This window comes from Nesoenas mayeri (genome assembly GCF_963082525.1).
Source record: "Nesoenas mayeri genome assembly, chromosome: 1".
NCBI lineage: Eukaryota > Metazoa > Chordata > Aves > Columbiformes > Columbidae > Nesoenas > Nesoenas mayeri.
In genome coordinates, this window is record NC_137541.1 from 197,866,384 (window position 1) to 197,883,531 (window position 17,148).

General features: G+C 39.9%; 1 protein-coding gene across 1 annotated transcript in view; it reads left to right on the plus strand.

Annotated features, from left to right (window-relative positions):
• The window catches only part of PDGFD (platelet derived growth factor D), a gene marked incomplete at both ends in the record, with an annotated part of 139,104 nt that overhangs the window by 99,810 nt on the left and 22,146 nt on the right, over positions 1-17,148 (plus strand). Inside the window, 2 exons of the mRNA XM_080353601.1 lie at positions 7,848-7,907; positions 12,546-12,747. Of these exons, the coding sequence (XP_080209727.1) occupies positions 7,848-7,907; positions 12,546-12,747 (262 nt within the window). The remainder of the gene's footprint in view (positions 1-7,847; positions 7,908-12,545; positions 12,748-17,148) is intronic.

The following is a 17,148-nucleotide window of genomic DNA, read 5'->3' on the forward strand; positions in this document are numbered from 1 at the left end:
AAAAACCTTGACAAACTAAGTGAAACTGGTTCTTGTATTCCTCAGAAATTATATATTCTTGCTATTTCTATGATATTGTTATAATCTCAGAAAGTATATATAGCAGTCCTTTTTTTGTCGTCCTAGAAAATGCAATGCCTTTCAGTCAAAGCAGGAGGGTGAACAAATTGTTTTGCTTTGCATTATCTGTGAAACATAACACATGCTCCTGCTGCATGTTTACTGCAGAATTAAACAGCATCCTCTGGGAGAGAGCTCAAAAACAAATGGATCCTTCACAAAAAAATCAATAGCCTGGGATTGCTGCTAGGACAGCTAGTGTCCCTTACCCGTACCTTTTTACATCATGTCCTCAGCTTTGGAATTAAATTTGCTTAGCTCCATTAGAGTTTTTCATTACTAGTGTTATTTATCCTGTGTTTCTCCCAAATCGTGTCTGAAAATGTGAGTGTACATGTCAGAGCACTTAGCAGATCCTCCTAGTAGAACAATGGAAAATTTGGAATATTGAAAATATTGAATGAAATGAGACTGTGTTTGTCAATGATTATTTTCCACTGATTATTGAGTGTGCTTAAATCCATATTAAAAAAAAAAAAAAAAAAAAAAAAAAAAAATTGTAGAAACCCAAGCAGAAAGAAGAGAGAAAATTAATAGTCAGCTAGTTAGCTCCTGGAAAGTTTTCTTTCACTAATACTTTCCCTTCCAACCCTAGTACTGGGACCCCTCCATACATTCCCATTTGGTATGAGTCACGCCAAGAAGGAGGACTCAAAATAACCAGCTGTCACTGCCTTATGCTAACTCTGAAAGGCTTTTTTGCCCACCTGGACATTGCCCAGCAAGTTAAGCGTCAGCATTTTCAGTTTTGTTCAGGAAAAATTCGCCTATTACCAGGGAGGCTGCTTGTAAAAAGCTGTCATCGGCGTGGCAGAAGCTCATCAAAGCTCATCAAAGCACTGAACTCTGACCTGGGAGCGAGTTTTTGGCTCCTGGGGTCACTCCTTCCAAGCTCTTTTCCACCTGGCAGTTCCCCAACACCATTTTTATGTGCGGCATCACACTCACCAGGACCCCTCCTGATGCCTCTTTCCCTCCACCCTGGCAGAGCTGGCATGGGCCATAACAGGGGGACCAGCAAGCTCTGCAAAATGGCCCAACACCATGGCCCAGGTGTGCTTAGGCACTGAACAGAGGTGAGGGAGGAGGCCAATTGCCTTCAGCACGCTCCGCTGCCACTGCCAAGAGATGGGCACGGCAGACCATAAAGCACAAAGAGTCTCTGCTGAAAGCAAATCTCCCTTTCTGTATGATAGTATTATAAAGGGATCAGGGAGCAGCTGCAGTCTTAGCTTAACACACCTGTCTTGCATCCCTGGAGAGCGATAAGGTGAGCCAGGGCTCACAAGGAAAATGGCGAATGCAGTGGCAATCTATAACATCAATGGCAGGAGAGTGGCCAGGGCAACTGCATACTCATTAGTCTGACCTAGAAAGCTTACAGGGCACTTGTCAGCAGAGAAGGTGGTAAAAAAATACAGAAAACTAGAAAAAACCTCAACACCTCTTTATCAAAGGAGCTCATGCCAGACTGGAAGGTAGTCTGGAGAGAAAGGAAATGCTATATACCAAATATAAGTGGACTTCAGAGGAGCATCTCACCCAGTGCCATGCAGGAAACAATCACTTACACTAGAGGATATGGCGATTAATAAAAAAGCCATGAGGAAGTCAAAGGCAGACAGCGTGCTGTACTGCAAGAAGAGAGTATATAGCCAGGGAGAGCTCACTAATCGGAGTTTCTAAAGGGTTAGTCTTATTTATTGGTTTTGTATACGGTCTTTTTCAGGGACCAGAGTATAACCTGTCAGAGTAGCATTTTCATGACTTTTGCAGCACACACAGAGCTGAAGTGTCTTGCTCATGAATGGGAAAATCAGAATACCAGAGAGGAGAACCGAGTGACCTTGAACACCGAAGAACTGATTTGCAGTGAAATGTAACAACCCAGAAAGAGTGAAGATGTCACTCCTGTAGAGATTAATAATAAAAACATTTGCTGATAAATGGCATCTCACTGATTAGCAAAGAGAGGTGAAGAAAGTTTCTGGATGAACTAGGCACAGGTCCAATGAGATGGTAGTGGCATCTTTTCTGGAATACTTTGTACAGTTTTGGTCCCCATAGTACAGAGCAACCACATCTTCCTTGGACTGTGTTCGGGGAACAGCTATGGGACAGTTGGGCAAAAAGAGGACATTTCTTACTGAGGGCCAAGACAACTTGGCTTGCTTAGTGTGACAAAATAGATGCTGAAAGGAGATATAACATCTCTTCAGAAATACTGCAGGAAGCAAACTCGGGAGAGGAAGAAAAGGACAAACCTGGCACTTACATAAGTGCAATAAAGATAAATTTAGCTTGGAAACAGCCAACCAGTCTGAGGGATTTGAAGAAGCAAAGAAAACCTAACTAGGTTCAAAATGGACAGTGAGCTGTTTATGATGGTGAAGTTGCCCAAAATAATCAGGGTTTGGAAGTGACGACTTGGAAGAGCCTTTAAAATTTTCTGTCCCTGTGTTTAATTGCAGAAGTAAAATTTGGCATTCAGGTAAAAATGGCAAAGGAGGGATTGCAGAGTATTTGCAATGAATGCTAGTTGATTTATATGTTGTTTACAATTGCTTAACTGCAGCAGGCACCAAAGTAGCGATTAGCAAACAAAATCCCTTGTACATGGAGATACAAGGACAGGACTTTGTGGTAATTAGAAAAATTAAAGTTAATGCAGAATTTGCACAGCACAGCAGTGAAGTCCAGTGCACTCTCTTGTGGGTATGTGTATCAAACGGGATGCTCATGGGCAGTGTAGTGTTAGATGGCATCTGATTTTTCAAAGGCATAGCTATCGCCTCATTTGAGCAAGAATTATCTGACCTTTTAGAGAGATCATTTAAATGTCAATGTCTTGGGCACTCTTACAATATGCACCCGGCAATACCTAATTTCAAAACTAGGTGAAGGATGAAGAGAAGTATTGACCAAACATAACAGTTATTTAATATATTTTTCTACTTCAGTTTTACTTCCACTTTTCACAAACGAATGTATAAAACTGCAGTTAACTTAAATCATGATTACAGCCTTAAAATTTTGAAAGTGTACATATCTGTGCTTCCTGCTCAGTTATAGCTAGTAAATGTGTCAGAACAAATCAAGAGTGATTTTATATGTCATTTTTTACTAGCATTAACTTAGTCATCACAGATAAGGTTGTAGCTACTGATATGTAGTGGCAACTGGGCTTCATAAGCTAAATTTCTGTCTTTTTTTTAAAGGGAAAGAATCATACTATCACATTTGGTATCAGACAGTTTGGTGGTTGTCTGACCTTTTGTTATTGACTTTAAAGCAGTGGTGTCATGGATGGCCTGTTTTTATGGGACTACACCAAAAATACAAAGGAAAACTCAATATGGTTAAAGTTATTTCTTCATTTCTTATCTGTCTCAGTAATAGTTGTCATCGGTGGTAAAATTTGCATGTACTTCGAGTCTGATTATTACTGCCTTCAGAGATAATTTCATCTCTTTTTCGTCAAGTTGTAATTTATGCTAAGTTTTCCTTAAAGACCTTCCACTGTCCTAGTTCCAGTGAGAGATTCTAACCTTCTTTTGTTTCTGCATGGGACCTCTTTGAACATGCCCCATTTCACCTCTGATTTGGTTTTGCAGAATTCGTGCCCCAGTACATCCCTTAGCCTTGTGTCTCTGCAAACTTCTGGAAGCTGCTTCCCTGTCGTATAGTTTGTAGCTATGGCATCTAAATACCGCAAATGAGGTGAACACAGAAAGAAGCAAACACTTTGATCTTCTTTGTTAATTTTTCCTCTAATTTGTGTCTTTGTTCCTCTTTCTCATCTTTATTTGCCCCAAGAACATGACTACATTTTTGCGTTCACACCTGACATGACCAGGTCACAGTAGAGAAGGTCACTCCTTCAGGAAAGGACCTTATTAAACTTGTTAGGCCCTAAATGCCAGTCTAGAATGCTGTTTGGGCTCTTCTTAACCACAGCTCTTTTGTGAACCTTTCCTGTTCCCTGAAGCAGAAAGTGTCCCCACAGCTTTGGTTACCTATACTTTATAGTTGTTTGGGCAGATAAACAATCTTTAACCAAACCTAATCCAGTCACCCCATGGACCTGCAGATTAGGAGAATGAGTTCAGAGAGGAGGTTATAGAGACATGGGGATGGTTTGTTTCACTGGAGAGAGTTGCCAGTGTGTTGTGCGTGTCCTATTGCAGTTATTGCCTATTTCGGGTATTACAACTCACAGGTGTCAAGCACCAAGATGACAGAAGACTGGACTACAGTGATAAAGTATATATAAAAAATGAAGAACCACAGAAATGTTAGAAAGTGCTTCTTGCTTTTAATTTGAGGACCAGGAAGTAATTCAGCATGGCTGGGAGGACTCATGCTTTACTATACCTGTGGCATAGCAAAGTGATTCATGGACAACATGCTTCTCAAGCTGGCGAGCTCCCCAACCCTCATCACTAGTATCTTTAGTGCTAGAGTTAGGTTATGGTTGGATTCAATAATCCTGAGGGTCTCTTCCAACCAAAATGATTCTGTGATTCCTGATTCCTCCCTGTTCCTACTGACCCTGTCAAACCCCTTGGCTTGAACCCAGCAGGGCCTGTGCTGCTGCAGGTCATGGACCCTCAGGCTGCAAACCATCTCCCTCAGCAACCAGTGATCTATGGCTCTGCATTCTCATATATCCCCAACAGCACTGATCTTGCTTCATAATCTCCACTTGTGAAAGCCCTTGGTGAAACAAAGAATATTCCTTGTGATTCCTTGTCACTTACTGGAGATGCATGGTGGGGGACAGGTTATAGACAAAGTCAGTCTTTGAGGGAGAGAGTATCTTATCTTTGTCTGAAACAGAGCCAAGAACAATATATCAATGTCCATACATATTTAACTCTAAGGACTGACTCAGAATTTGTCTTGCTGAGGTGTAATTTTGGAAGTTGAGGTATGGAAGTCATTTTTCTTCAGTAAAAGTAGCTGCTATCAGAATGTGATTGTTGGCCCTGATGCTTTGTCTGTATTTTCGCTGCTTGTAGAACAGTTAATGCAATGTTTTGTTAAAGTCTCATGTAATGTTAGGTTACCATGACACATACAAAAATAAAAGTACTATTTTCAGGTTGATGTAGCCAAATTATTACCACTCTGTTTTTTCCAGTACTCCATTAAAAAAATGTAATTTTTTAATGTTTTAACTGAAAAATTTAATGTAATTTTAAGTAGTCAAGAAAACAATAGCTGAATGATCATATGCAAATTCCCATAAACAAGGTACTATGAATTGAATAGATAGCACTGAAAATAGATTTGTCCTTCAGGTTCTGCTGGGGACAATGGTGAGAAGAGGGTTTTGTAATGATGAGAACCACTTTGATATTATTACTTGAAATAGCTGCAAGCAGAAGCCATAGATAATAATAATCTTCAAACTGTAGAGGTTGAAAGCTCCGAGAAGCCAAGAATGAATGCAGCTGCCTTGAGTGATGGGGGAACAAAGCCATATAGTTGTGAATAGTTTATGCAGATGAAATATAATCACAGAGTCAAAATGTGCAGTCATCAGGATTGAGATCCAAGAAGCAGGTGGTACACATGTCTGTCTGAAGGTTTTGGAGGGGTTCCCTGGCATCTACCGTCTCAAAGAATCATAGACTAAAGAAACAGTTTTAAAGTTTACAATTAGATAACACAAGGGGACCATCACTTCAAATACAAAATTATTCCTTGTCTACAGTCCTCTCCAGACATTCAATGAGGCAGATTGTTCCTGTTTTAAAATAATGCCTCTGAACTCAATTTTTTCTTTTTTTTTCCTTTTTTTTTTTTTTTTTTTTTTCTGGAAGTGCTAAATGGAAGCTAATGACACAGAGGAAATTATTTCCAAGTTTTGCAACTGGCAATCATTACCAGAGGATCCATGAGCTTTTCAAATCCATTTCTATGTACGTTAAATCATGGCTTGTTAAGAACTAGGCAACCAAATGTGCAGAGAATATGGCCAAGGTAGCCTGCTGCTCCTAAATTATTCATGACCTGAACACAGCATTTGCAGATCTCTTTATTAAAAAAAAAAAAAAAAGTCACCAATAATATTTTGCTTCTGTATTCCTAGAAGAAATTGATCACTTCAATTGCTGATGTTTTAATAACTTTGTGGTTTTGGTGATTACTTAGTGACACTCTATTGTGATGGGGTTCATTAACTTCTACTAATCTTAAGTACTGAAGAGATCACTATAGTTTTGTTGCCTCCAATTTGAGAGAAAAGAACCTTTTTAGGAAGAAGAACAAGTAACAATATTGAATAAACAGTCTCATGACTTTTGATACATTTGAATATTTGTCTATAGCAAATGGGAAACATTAAAACACTATGTATGTTGAGTCTGGATCTGAAAGTGGCTCTCTTCCTTCTTGAGTAAAGGAGAATTTTATTGATAGCAGACTATGTGATCAGTCTTCTCTTTTCTGTTCTTAAGAAGTAGTTGAATATATGCACGCATGTATGGTCCAATGCATCATTGAGCCTAGAGAGCACATCACTGGAGCAGCTACACTTCCATTTTCCCTTTCAGTTGCCAACTTAAAAAATACATAGCAGATACCAAGTCAGTGTAAAATTATGAGCCCAGGCATTGATTCATCTTCTTTAAATCCTTTCATTATGAAGTCTGTTATAAGAAATTAAAATTTTGGTATGCTGTGACTTCAGTCCATTTTCCTTACCTGCCTATTCATGCTGATCATTAGCTATTCATTGCATGTGTGTTTTTAACAACCATTCCGTAATGCTGCCTTTTTTTTCCATTTTTCATGGTTTAATTATTCCAGTTGGAAATGAGTAACTGCCAAAAGACTAAAGAAATGGCTTCTTCATTATTTAAGTAATGATTACCCATCACTGGTCAGATAAGTGGATTTGCATTTAGGTGACCACATGCCAATAACTACCATTTTGACCTCTGTATCTAAGCTAGTTCTCCGAGACTCCCTTTATATGGAAAGGAGAGAAAATAGATCAGATCATTTGCACCCTAAAAATGCTAGTTTTAGTTGACTGTAAATGGAAACAAAAGCAACTAGCTTAGATGTTTACTTTGTAGATGTCCAAAGATAGATGAGATGGATCCCCTCCCTGTGCTCAAATTAATCATAAAAGCCCAGAGGTTTTGTGCGATGACACTGCTAATATGAGTGTACTATGGCTTTGCTTTTTTATATAAAGGACATAGTGCCATTCAGTGCTCTGGACAGATGAACAAGTCCTGTTCAGCACAAGCACCAAAAGCAGTACAGTCATGTTAGGACTAACTTTCAAATGGATTAGATTACCCTGCTTTTCACCTTGGCGAAGTACTACCAGGGTATTAGCAGGTCCACATTCTTTCCAGAACAGATCTGTTTGGGGAACAGTATTAATACTCTGATTATAGACTTACAGAGGTGCTGTTTAATATTTATCTTGGAAGATACATGTAATGGTCTTGATCAGACTATGTCCTGCTATGCAAAGCAGTGTATATCATATTACAAATAATAATAATAATAATACCTATCCTTGCCTCAGCAAGCTTACAAGGATGCAAGTAGCATTACTTAGGAATGACAGATAGCAAGGGCCTCTTGCATGCAAGAGGCTTGAAGAAGGTGACAGATGTTGAATGCTGAGACAATTTTTAGGTTCTGCAGTTAATTTAGGACATTGCCTTAATGGTGATTTTTCCTGTGGGTTTTCCCCTTAGGATGATTTCCAGCACGCAGCCTCAGAAACCAACTGGGAGTCAGTCACAAGCTCTGTCTCAGTAAGTAATTTGTTACTATTTTACCCATGGATGGATTGATAGGATGACTTGAATCCAACTCACTAAAATGGCACAGAGGAACCACGTATTCACCTTTGGCAGAGGATGAGGATGAAATAAGTGTTTATCCGACTCATACTGGAGTCAACCAGTGTGTTTTCGAGGAGAAAATATTCAGGATATGCCATCAGCCGTTGTAACCACATGAGACAGCCATTGGGAAACATTTCTTGCTTTCACACTTGTCCTGCCAAGATGAAAATGCAAGATATAAACTCCTTACAATTTTCAATTGTAAAAATTCTTGACCTAAATAGAAGACTATACTTAAAACAGGCTGGCAGGAGAATGGATCTAGCTTTTCATTGACAATATTGAGGGGTTTTTTTTAAATGTTTGTAATAAAATATCTGAAGTCTCCATATTCAGCAGTGAAATGCAACTTGGGGGAAAAAAAAAAAAAAAAAAAAAAAAAGAAGAAAGAAGACCAGTAATCCAGTATAAAATTTTCTTTTTCTCTTTGTTACATTTGATTTGTGTCACTGGCCAAAAATCTGTCCCTTCTTTTACTTCCCCAGCAAAGTGAAATGCTGGGGAATGTCAATGTAGCATTAGAACCTGTAATATCAACAGTTCTATTCTGTGCATTCTGCTGGCTGGTCAGCACCATGTCATAGCTTTTGTGAACTCCTCTTAAAACACATGACATGAGGATAAATGCTCAAAGCAGACTTCAGACCAGTGTTTGGAGTTCTCATGGAAGAGGGTTTCATGTTGGCACCCTTGTTACAGTAGCTGCCAGGAGTTGCCAGTGAAGGAAAAATAAATAAAATATGGGTAAATTCTACTGATTAGTGTCCAAGTCAGGCAGTGAGTAGAGATAAAATTCTGTATTGTCCAAATTAGCAGATCTGAAGCCAATTTCACTTGTGTTTACAATTGAGTTTGCAAGTGGCATTTGCCCTTCATGATATAAAGCATTGATAGCCTTGAAATAACTGTGCTGAATATCCTGAATAGAAATGTTAGCAGGGTTGAGATCTACTGGATATGCCAATCAGGAGGTGCTAAACCGCTGTTTTACTGAAAGAAATACACTCATTTTTCATTCAAATATAGGACTGGAAAAAAAATTTATGTGATAGAATATTTTGTTTAAAAATATGGTAGGTGATGTTTGAAAATGTAAGCCTAGGGCTCCCTCATCAGGTAACCATGAAAATGAGATCAAGTGTATGGTAAACACCATGTCAATTATCTTCCATAACATCATAAGGCGCACAATATGCCAAACAATAATCCAGTATTTTTCTTTTCATATTGAAAAAAAAGTGTATCTATCTTTCACATCATTTGCTTCTGAAAAGTTGATGTTAATGTGTTGCAGGTAGGGAAGTTTGCTACCAGTATTACAGGTTGCAAGCTGGTACCCAAGGTCACACGAAGAAATCTTCAGCTAAACCAGAAGCAGAACCTCAGTTTCATTGGTTTTCCCATGCTGTCATCTATCTAATAAAACATACCTTCTTCCCCTGGGCATGCACTGCACTCACTAGCCCTTTCTTATCCTTAGGGAAAATAAGGTAGAGAGGTTGAGTAATTCTGAGGGACGGAAGGACAAACTCAGACCTCTCTTGCTGACAAGATGACATACTGCCCTGCTGATACTCAGCATGGTAGATCTCAGTTCTGCCCCTTCCATCCGCAGGCAACCCAAACACTCATTTTAGGATCTGGGTACATTACAACTCTCTGAATGAAAAACTGAGAGTGAGCAAATTGATTCTTGCTTGTCTGAGGTCATATCACAGAACTATCTTTTTGGGGTTTAGGTTTTTTTTTTGGTTGGTTGGTTGGTTTGGTTTTGGTTTGTTTTTCTTTGTTTTTTGTTTGTTTGTTTTACTCAGAAAGCTAAACGCCATACTTCTGCCCTTAACCCCACACTACAAACACAGAAAAAAACAAAACAAAACAAAACAAAATTCACTCCTTATTAGGTTCGTTTCCATTATTTGTGAATTAACATTACGACCAATGAAAAATTGTGATGGAAATTTAACTGCCTTTCAGCTTGACAATGCAGATAGAAAATATAAAAGAGTGAGAGAATAGAAACTAAGGGTAAAAGCACTGACAAAAAAGATGTCATTGCATCCCATGAAAATAAAAATGCATTCAGTGCTTCTAAGAAACATAGAAGAGGCACATAATGTGGAAAATCTTTGCTCTCCACTGCTTCCTGCATTTCACTCTCGCTCTCGCCCTCTCTTTGGATGCGAACTCAGAAGCCAGATTATGACAAGCACCAGCTTTTCTAAAGCCAGCGCCTGGTTCTTGGCAGGACAAAAGAGAGGCAGTTGGGTTGGCAGCTTTGAAGTTGCTTTTGGGCTTGTCACATGATGTTGCTGCCAGTAGGTTATCTGAGCTGTTGAAACAATTCCTCTTGACTTGGCTGTCACTGAGAAAAAGTTAAGCTTGCTTCTGTGTGTGAAAGAGGTTGCACAAATCTCTCGAGTAGGAGATTTTCTATGAAAAGAAAATGGGGAATCCCTGCCTTTATGAACTTGAAATGCCAAGCAAATTCACAGCATGACCTGCAGTTCCGTAATGAAATGCACAGTCGAACACGTGAAAAAAACCTCTTGCATTGTCTAAGCCACACACCTTTTTATGCTGCTGTTTCTTCAGCATCCTTGCACCACCTCTCTCACTTTTGAAAGGTGGTTGGGAACTGATGTTTCCATGTTGGGCTGCATCACAGGTGAGCCATAAGCTCCACTGAGCTTGCCTCAATGAGCAAGCAGCATTTGGGTGCATTTTTCTTTTGTAACCTCAAAGGCTGTGTTAGTACACTGCATGATGCCTGCTCACCACAGTCTCTCCTGCATCATTGTTTTGGATAACAACGCTATGTTCACTTTGCTGATGTGAGCTGCTCAACTCCTGGAACTCTCATCTCCCTTACACTCTCTATTCCATGCCACTTAGAAGTCAGGAGGTATGCCTTCCCTTTTAGTGGGTCGTGAATTTTTATGGCCGTCTGCACTGTGTCTTTTTTAGCACTGCATTGTAGAGGCATTGCAGTCACAAGTGGGCCCTCTGAAACTTTGTAGTGCTGGTGGCGATAAGCAGTAAAATGAAGCTGTGCTTTATTGACCATACTATTCTAATGTTTTCTATTTCTTCTCTTTCTTATTTTTAATAATTTGGACTGTCCATACTTTCAGAAAACTTATGTAGTTTTCTGTAGTTTTATGTAGTATCAAGGATTGTTACTTTTGTTGTATAACTTACTATTAAAGAGAATTTTTTTATTTTGAAAGACATATATATTTTAAAACTAATTTAGTAAGCATTGAAGGACACAGTTCTGCAAACAAGTGAGTAACTTTACTCAAATGAGTTGACCTTTCTCTTACTAGCCAACTGAGTGAAACTAAACACAAAGATTAACAGTTCAGCATACATTTACTTCAGAGATATGGCAAAAACTTATTTTTGTGAGCCATTAATATTAAATGGCATATTTCTGCTACATTACTTCAGAGCTGGGTTTTCATGAGAGAATAGGGTTTCTGGGGTTTTTCTCCCAATTTATAAGACAAAAACCCATAATCAAGTATTTTTTTGTGGTCTTTCAGAAAGTAACAGATCTGCATTAATAGTTTTTAATAGTAATAGCTTAGACATACTGTTAGACTTTGCACTTGGACAAGGGAAAAGGTGATATCAGGGTGAATATTGTGTTTCTAAACAGCAATTATTTAAAATGTTTAAAGTCCTCTTCAGTAAAAGTGAAATTGCTGCAATCTTTCTGACAAAGTCAACTTGTGCCAGAAGTCCAGAGGGAACCAAATAAGCTCATAGAATGGTAGTTGGCCCTTCCGGATGAGAAATAATATTTTATAATATATCATTTGGTATTATGATGTAATTGTAAGGGTATCACTATGTTGGTAATCCAAATATTCATTCTTGCATTGCTGAGATCCAAATATCGCATTTTTTCTCTTTTTCTTAGTGACTTGTGGTTTTGCTAAAAGTGTAGGAGAATTGGCATTCATTGATGTTTCACAATACATTTAACTCTTGGGAATAAAGGGCCATCTTTTAAAATCTTTAAGCAAGCCAAATTTCTTGTCCAAATTGACGAGGGAAAGAAAGACAGTCTAGATTTGTTGCCTTTGTCTTTCTCTGCTGCAGTTCCTGATCTGCCTACTATTGATTTACCAACAGAGCTGGTGGAGCTGTAAAGGCATCACCCCAGCACTACAAGGCACCTCTGTTCTGTGGTCGTGACCATCACAGTGGTTTCAAAAGACATTTCAATTACATCTTTGTTCATGTGCAAACCACGATCCCTTTTGTGGAGTGGTGTGCATGTTGTCAGTTGATCAGTGGCAGTGCTTCCACTCTCTGCGTCTCTTCTGGGACTTGTTTGGGAGTTCCTTGGTGTATCTTCTCCTTCCAAAAGAAAACACAGGCATAACAAAGCCTGGCCCAGCTAAGGACTTCAAAAGATGGCCCGAAGTAGCTGTTTCAGTCATTAATGACAGATGTTTCTCAGTAACTGTTGTCAATTGTTTTGAGTGGTGCTGCAGTTTATTCCAAGTACACTGAGATGTATGTCACTCTTAGGGGGTATCCTATCCCTCTCCATCAGTGACTGACCCTACGCTCACGGCGGAAGCACTGGATCAGACCATTGCCGCATTTGACACAGTGGAGGATCTACTCAAGCACTTTAACCCAGAATCCTGGCAAGAAGATCTTGAGGATTTGTACACAGACAGTGAACACCATTATCGAGGCAGGAGCTACCATGACAGGAAATCCAAAGGTAGGAAAAGGCACTATATACATACTTTGGGGCAAGACTGGGCTATTCCTTTGCTCCTCACAGAAATGTCCATTGGTCAAGTATTAGATCCTGGTGCTCATGTTCCTGTTGGAGCCACAGGGCAAACTACAGTCTGTTAAAACCAGGAATAAGTCATTTTATCCTTAATCATTTTCTGACTGAGCAGGATCTTGCATGAGAAATCAGACTGAAAACTGCCCATCTTTATGATTAATTGACAAATAAAAACATAGGCCTGTGTGTAAAGGACAGATGGTTCTCAGCTTCAGTCTCTTAAACATTGCTTTGTTCGTAAGGCATGGGGCTCCTAATTACCTGCACTATCATCCTCCTTTAAATACCCTGCTTAGGGATTGTTCTCTGTTGAGTAAGGAATAATCACTTTTATCACATTGTGCTTAGGGAAGCATCTGGTGCAGACACCTGTATGTGCAGCTGGTTTTTTAGGATGTGAACATCTCACTGTTTTTCATTATGTTCGCGGCAAACATTATTATGGTTTAACATCTTTGTAAATGAGCAAAGCACACATTTCTGGGTTATGTTTCTTGCTTCCTTCTGTTAGGTCAAGTCACTCACCAAATGGTAAACTGAAGGGATGCTAAGCTAACAGTTCAAACCCACAATGAAAAGGAAACACTATTTAGAAGAGAAGGTGGTGTTCTGGGGCAACCGTGCACTGAAGGGCCTGATGAAATTGCCCTTTATGTGCAATTGCAGATGTAGGAGGTATGTTAGGGTTCTTCAAGGTGACAATTGCTGTGGTTTTCACAGAAGATCTGGGGTGAAATCTTTTATTTTATTTCTCAATATTGTCTTCCATTTCCAAATTAGGTATTTAGAATAATTCTTCTTTATAACTTTAAAATTATAATTTCACGGTTCTGATTCTGCACAATCTACTGTTTCTTTGCATCTCAAATCCTACCCCTGCTATGTTAAGCATGTGCTAAGCAGGGAAAGAGGATTTTAATTCTATGTTCATAACTTACTTGCTATCACATGATGAGGCTTTGATCTTAAAAGGGCCATACATGACGCATCTATATTACAAAAAACAGCGTTGAGGAGTGTTCCCAGGCCCTGATATCCAATCATCATATTGTTAAATTGTCAGCCTGGTCTCTTCTTAGTTTTGTCCCAGGCCAAGTGTCATTTTCCCAGGTCATGTGTCATTTTCCCAGGTCATTGCTGAGCATGAACCACAAGTTGGCAGAGACCAGCTGCCTTTCCTGGTGGGCAGTTTGCATGTGGCCGCTTTGTTGTGGAGAGTAAGAGGTTAGTGGCAGGGATGTGGGCTGTCCTACAGCTGCTGAACCTTGTGCGGGAGAATGACCTCAGGCATATATGACGTATTAGTAGACACCCAACCACCTTGGCCTGCAGTTTCCAAGACACATTGGCTGACACACTTCAAAGGGATCTGCAGCAAAGCCCTGAGCACCTATCTGCTGAAAACTGAACCCCTTTACTTTTCCATCTCAGCACATCAGAAATTTCAGGCAACCACAACAGCACATGTTTTGTGAAAAACGTCACCTAACTGCCACTACATCACTTCTGAAATCAGTTTGATCTCATTTAGAGGTCTGTGAAACATGAACTGTGTGTCCCTTATTCCCAGGCTGGATTTGGCACTGATAGACCTGTATACAAAAGGAATAAAGGGTCTGTTTTTATTCTAATGGAAGCTGATTAGAAAACTGGATCCTATACTGGTGCTGCTCTCCAGATTTCATTTGATGCTCAGATCACATTTGGCTTAGTACCCCATACGTTTAAATAACCATGTATATGGAGTCCCAAGGGTTGGACTCGATGATCTCTGAGGTCTTTTCCAACCCAGTCGATTCTGTGATTCTGTGATTCTGTGATATACAAAATAGCATTTGCTGCTTTATTGATGCTTATCATGCAGGCTACAGGTATCATTTTGATCTGGTAGTGCTTGGAAAATTTAAATACATAAACCTTTCTTCATTGAGTATAAATGTAATTCAGCTGCTTGGGTAACAAAGACACTGTAATAGACATAAAAAGTTTTCCAGTTATTATTTTAACACTTGATTTACTTTAATAGGTTTTTTTTTTTTGTTGCTGTCTTTGTTACAGGAATAAGGGAAGATGTTTTCTATCAGTTTTTCATTTGTCTTCAAAATGAAGGCTGAATTCCCTGACTGTTACTGGCCCTCTGTACAAAAGTACCTCACCACAATCAAAACCTTTAAAATTTAAGTTAAGAATTTTTACTTAGTCATAAACTTTTGGTAAGATTAAAGGCTTGTTCTTGGATGATGTCATGAGTAGGGAATAGCTTTAACAAGTCCTTAAATTAGAAATGCTTGGTGGCTTTTAAACAGACACTGTGAATCTCTGAGGAATGTTTATAGGCACTGGGATAACCTTGCAGCAGAGAGAGCAATAGATTATATCATCATTTATTTCAGATATCTATTTCTGCTTCCAGCTTGGGTTTTATTCTTTATCCTTAGTTAGAACAGCCCTGAGGCATATTAGAACAATTTGATGTAATCTCTGCTAATCTTTCACAGCATTTTCTGAACATGTCATATAAATGGTATAGATGAATCACTAATGATTTTGCTCCCATCCATGTCTCTGCCCATACCAAATTGTGCCACAAAACTGAGCTTAAGAGAGGGTGTTGCTGAATACCAATTCTGATAACAGCAATATGTTGTAAATGACATTTAAATGGTATCTTTTGTTAATCATAGATTAGAATTATAGAATCAGAGAATCATTTAGGTTGGAAAAGACCTTGGAGATCAACCTCAAACCTAACACTGCTAAGTCCACCACTAATCCATGTCCTTAAGCGCTGCATCTACATATCTTTTAAACACCTCCAGGGATGGTGACTTCACCACTTCCCTGGACAGCCTGTTCCCATGCTCAACAATCCTTGAAGTGAAGAAATTTTTCCTAATATTTAATCTAAACCTCCAATCTAAACTTGACGCCATTTACTCTTGTCCTGTCACTTGTTACTTGGGAGAAGAGACTCACATCCAGCTCACTACAACCTCCTTTCAGGTACTTGTAGACAGCGATAAGGTCTCCCCTCAGCCTCCTTTTCTCCAGGCTAAACAGCCACAGTTTCCTCAGCTGCTTTTCACAGGAGTTTTGCTCCAAACCCTTCACAGCTTTGTTGCCCTTCTCTGAACTCACTCCAGCACCTCAATGTCTTTCTTGTAGTGAGGGTCCCAAAACTGAACACAAGACTTGAGGTGAGGCCTCATCAGTGCGAAGTACAGTGAGACAATCACTTCCCCAGTCCTGCTGACCACATTATATCTGATACAAGCCAGGATGCTGTTGGCCTTTTTGGCCACCTGGGCACACTGCTGGCTCATGTTCAGCTGACCATTCACCAACACCCCCAGGTCCTTTTCTACCAGGCAGCTTTCCAGCCACTCTTCCCTGAGCCTGTAGTGCTGCCTAAGGTTGCTGTGAGCCAAGTGCAAGGACCTGGCACTTGATCTTGTTAAACCTCATTCAGTTGGCCTCAGCTCATGGATCCAGCTGGTCTAAATCCCTCTGTAGAGCCTTCCTACCCTCAAGCAGAGCAACTCTCCTGTCCAACTTGGTGTTGTCTCCAAACTTACTGAGGGTACACTCAATACCCTGGTTCAGATCTTTGATTAAGAACTGTCCCAAATACTGAGCCCTGGGGAACACCACTTGTGACTGGCCATCAACTGGATTTGAATCCATTCACCTCAACTCTTTGGGCCTGGCCATCCACCTGTTTTTTACCCAGCGAACATTACGCTTGTCCAAGCCATAAGCAGACAGCTTCTCCAGGAGAATGCTGTGGGAAACAGTGTCAAAGGCTTCACTGAAGTCTAAGTAGACAACATCCACAGCCTTTCCCTAATCCACTAGGTGAGTCACCTTGTCATAGAAGGAGATCAGGTTAGTCGAGCAGGATCTGCCTTTCCTAAACCCATGCTGACTGGGCCTGATCACCTGGTTGTCCTGTATATGCCATGTGGTGGCACTCAGGATGATCTGCTCCATAACCTTTCCTGGCACCAAGATCAGTCTGACAGGCCTATAGTTCCTCAGATCCTTCTTCCCACCGTTCTTGTAGGTGGGTGTCACATTTGCTAACCTTCAGTCAACTGGGACCTCCCCCATTAGCCAGGACTGCTCATATTACAAAAAATTGTAAGTACCTTTGTGAGCACCTCTGTCAGCTACCTTAGTACCTTTGGATGGATCCCATCTTGCCCCATAGACTTATGTGTGTCTAAGCAGTGTAACAGGTCGCTAACCATTTCTCCTTGGGTTACTGGGGCTTCATTCTGCTCCCTGTCCCTGTCTTCCAGCTCAGGGGGCCAAGTACACAGAGAA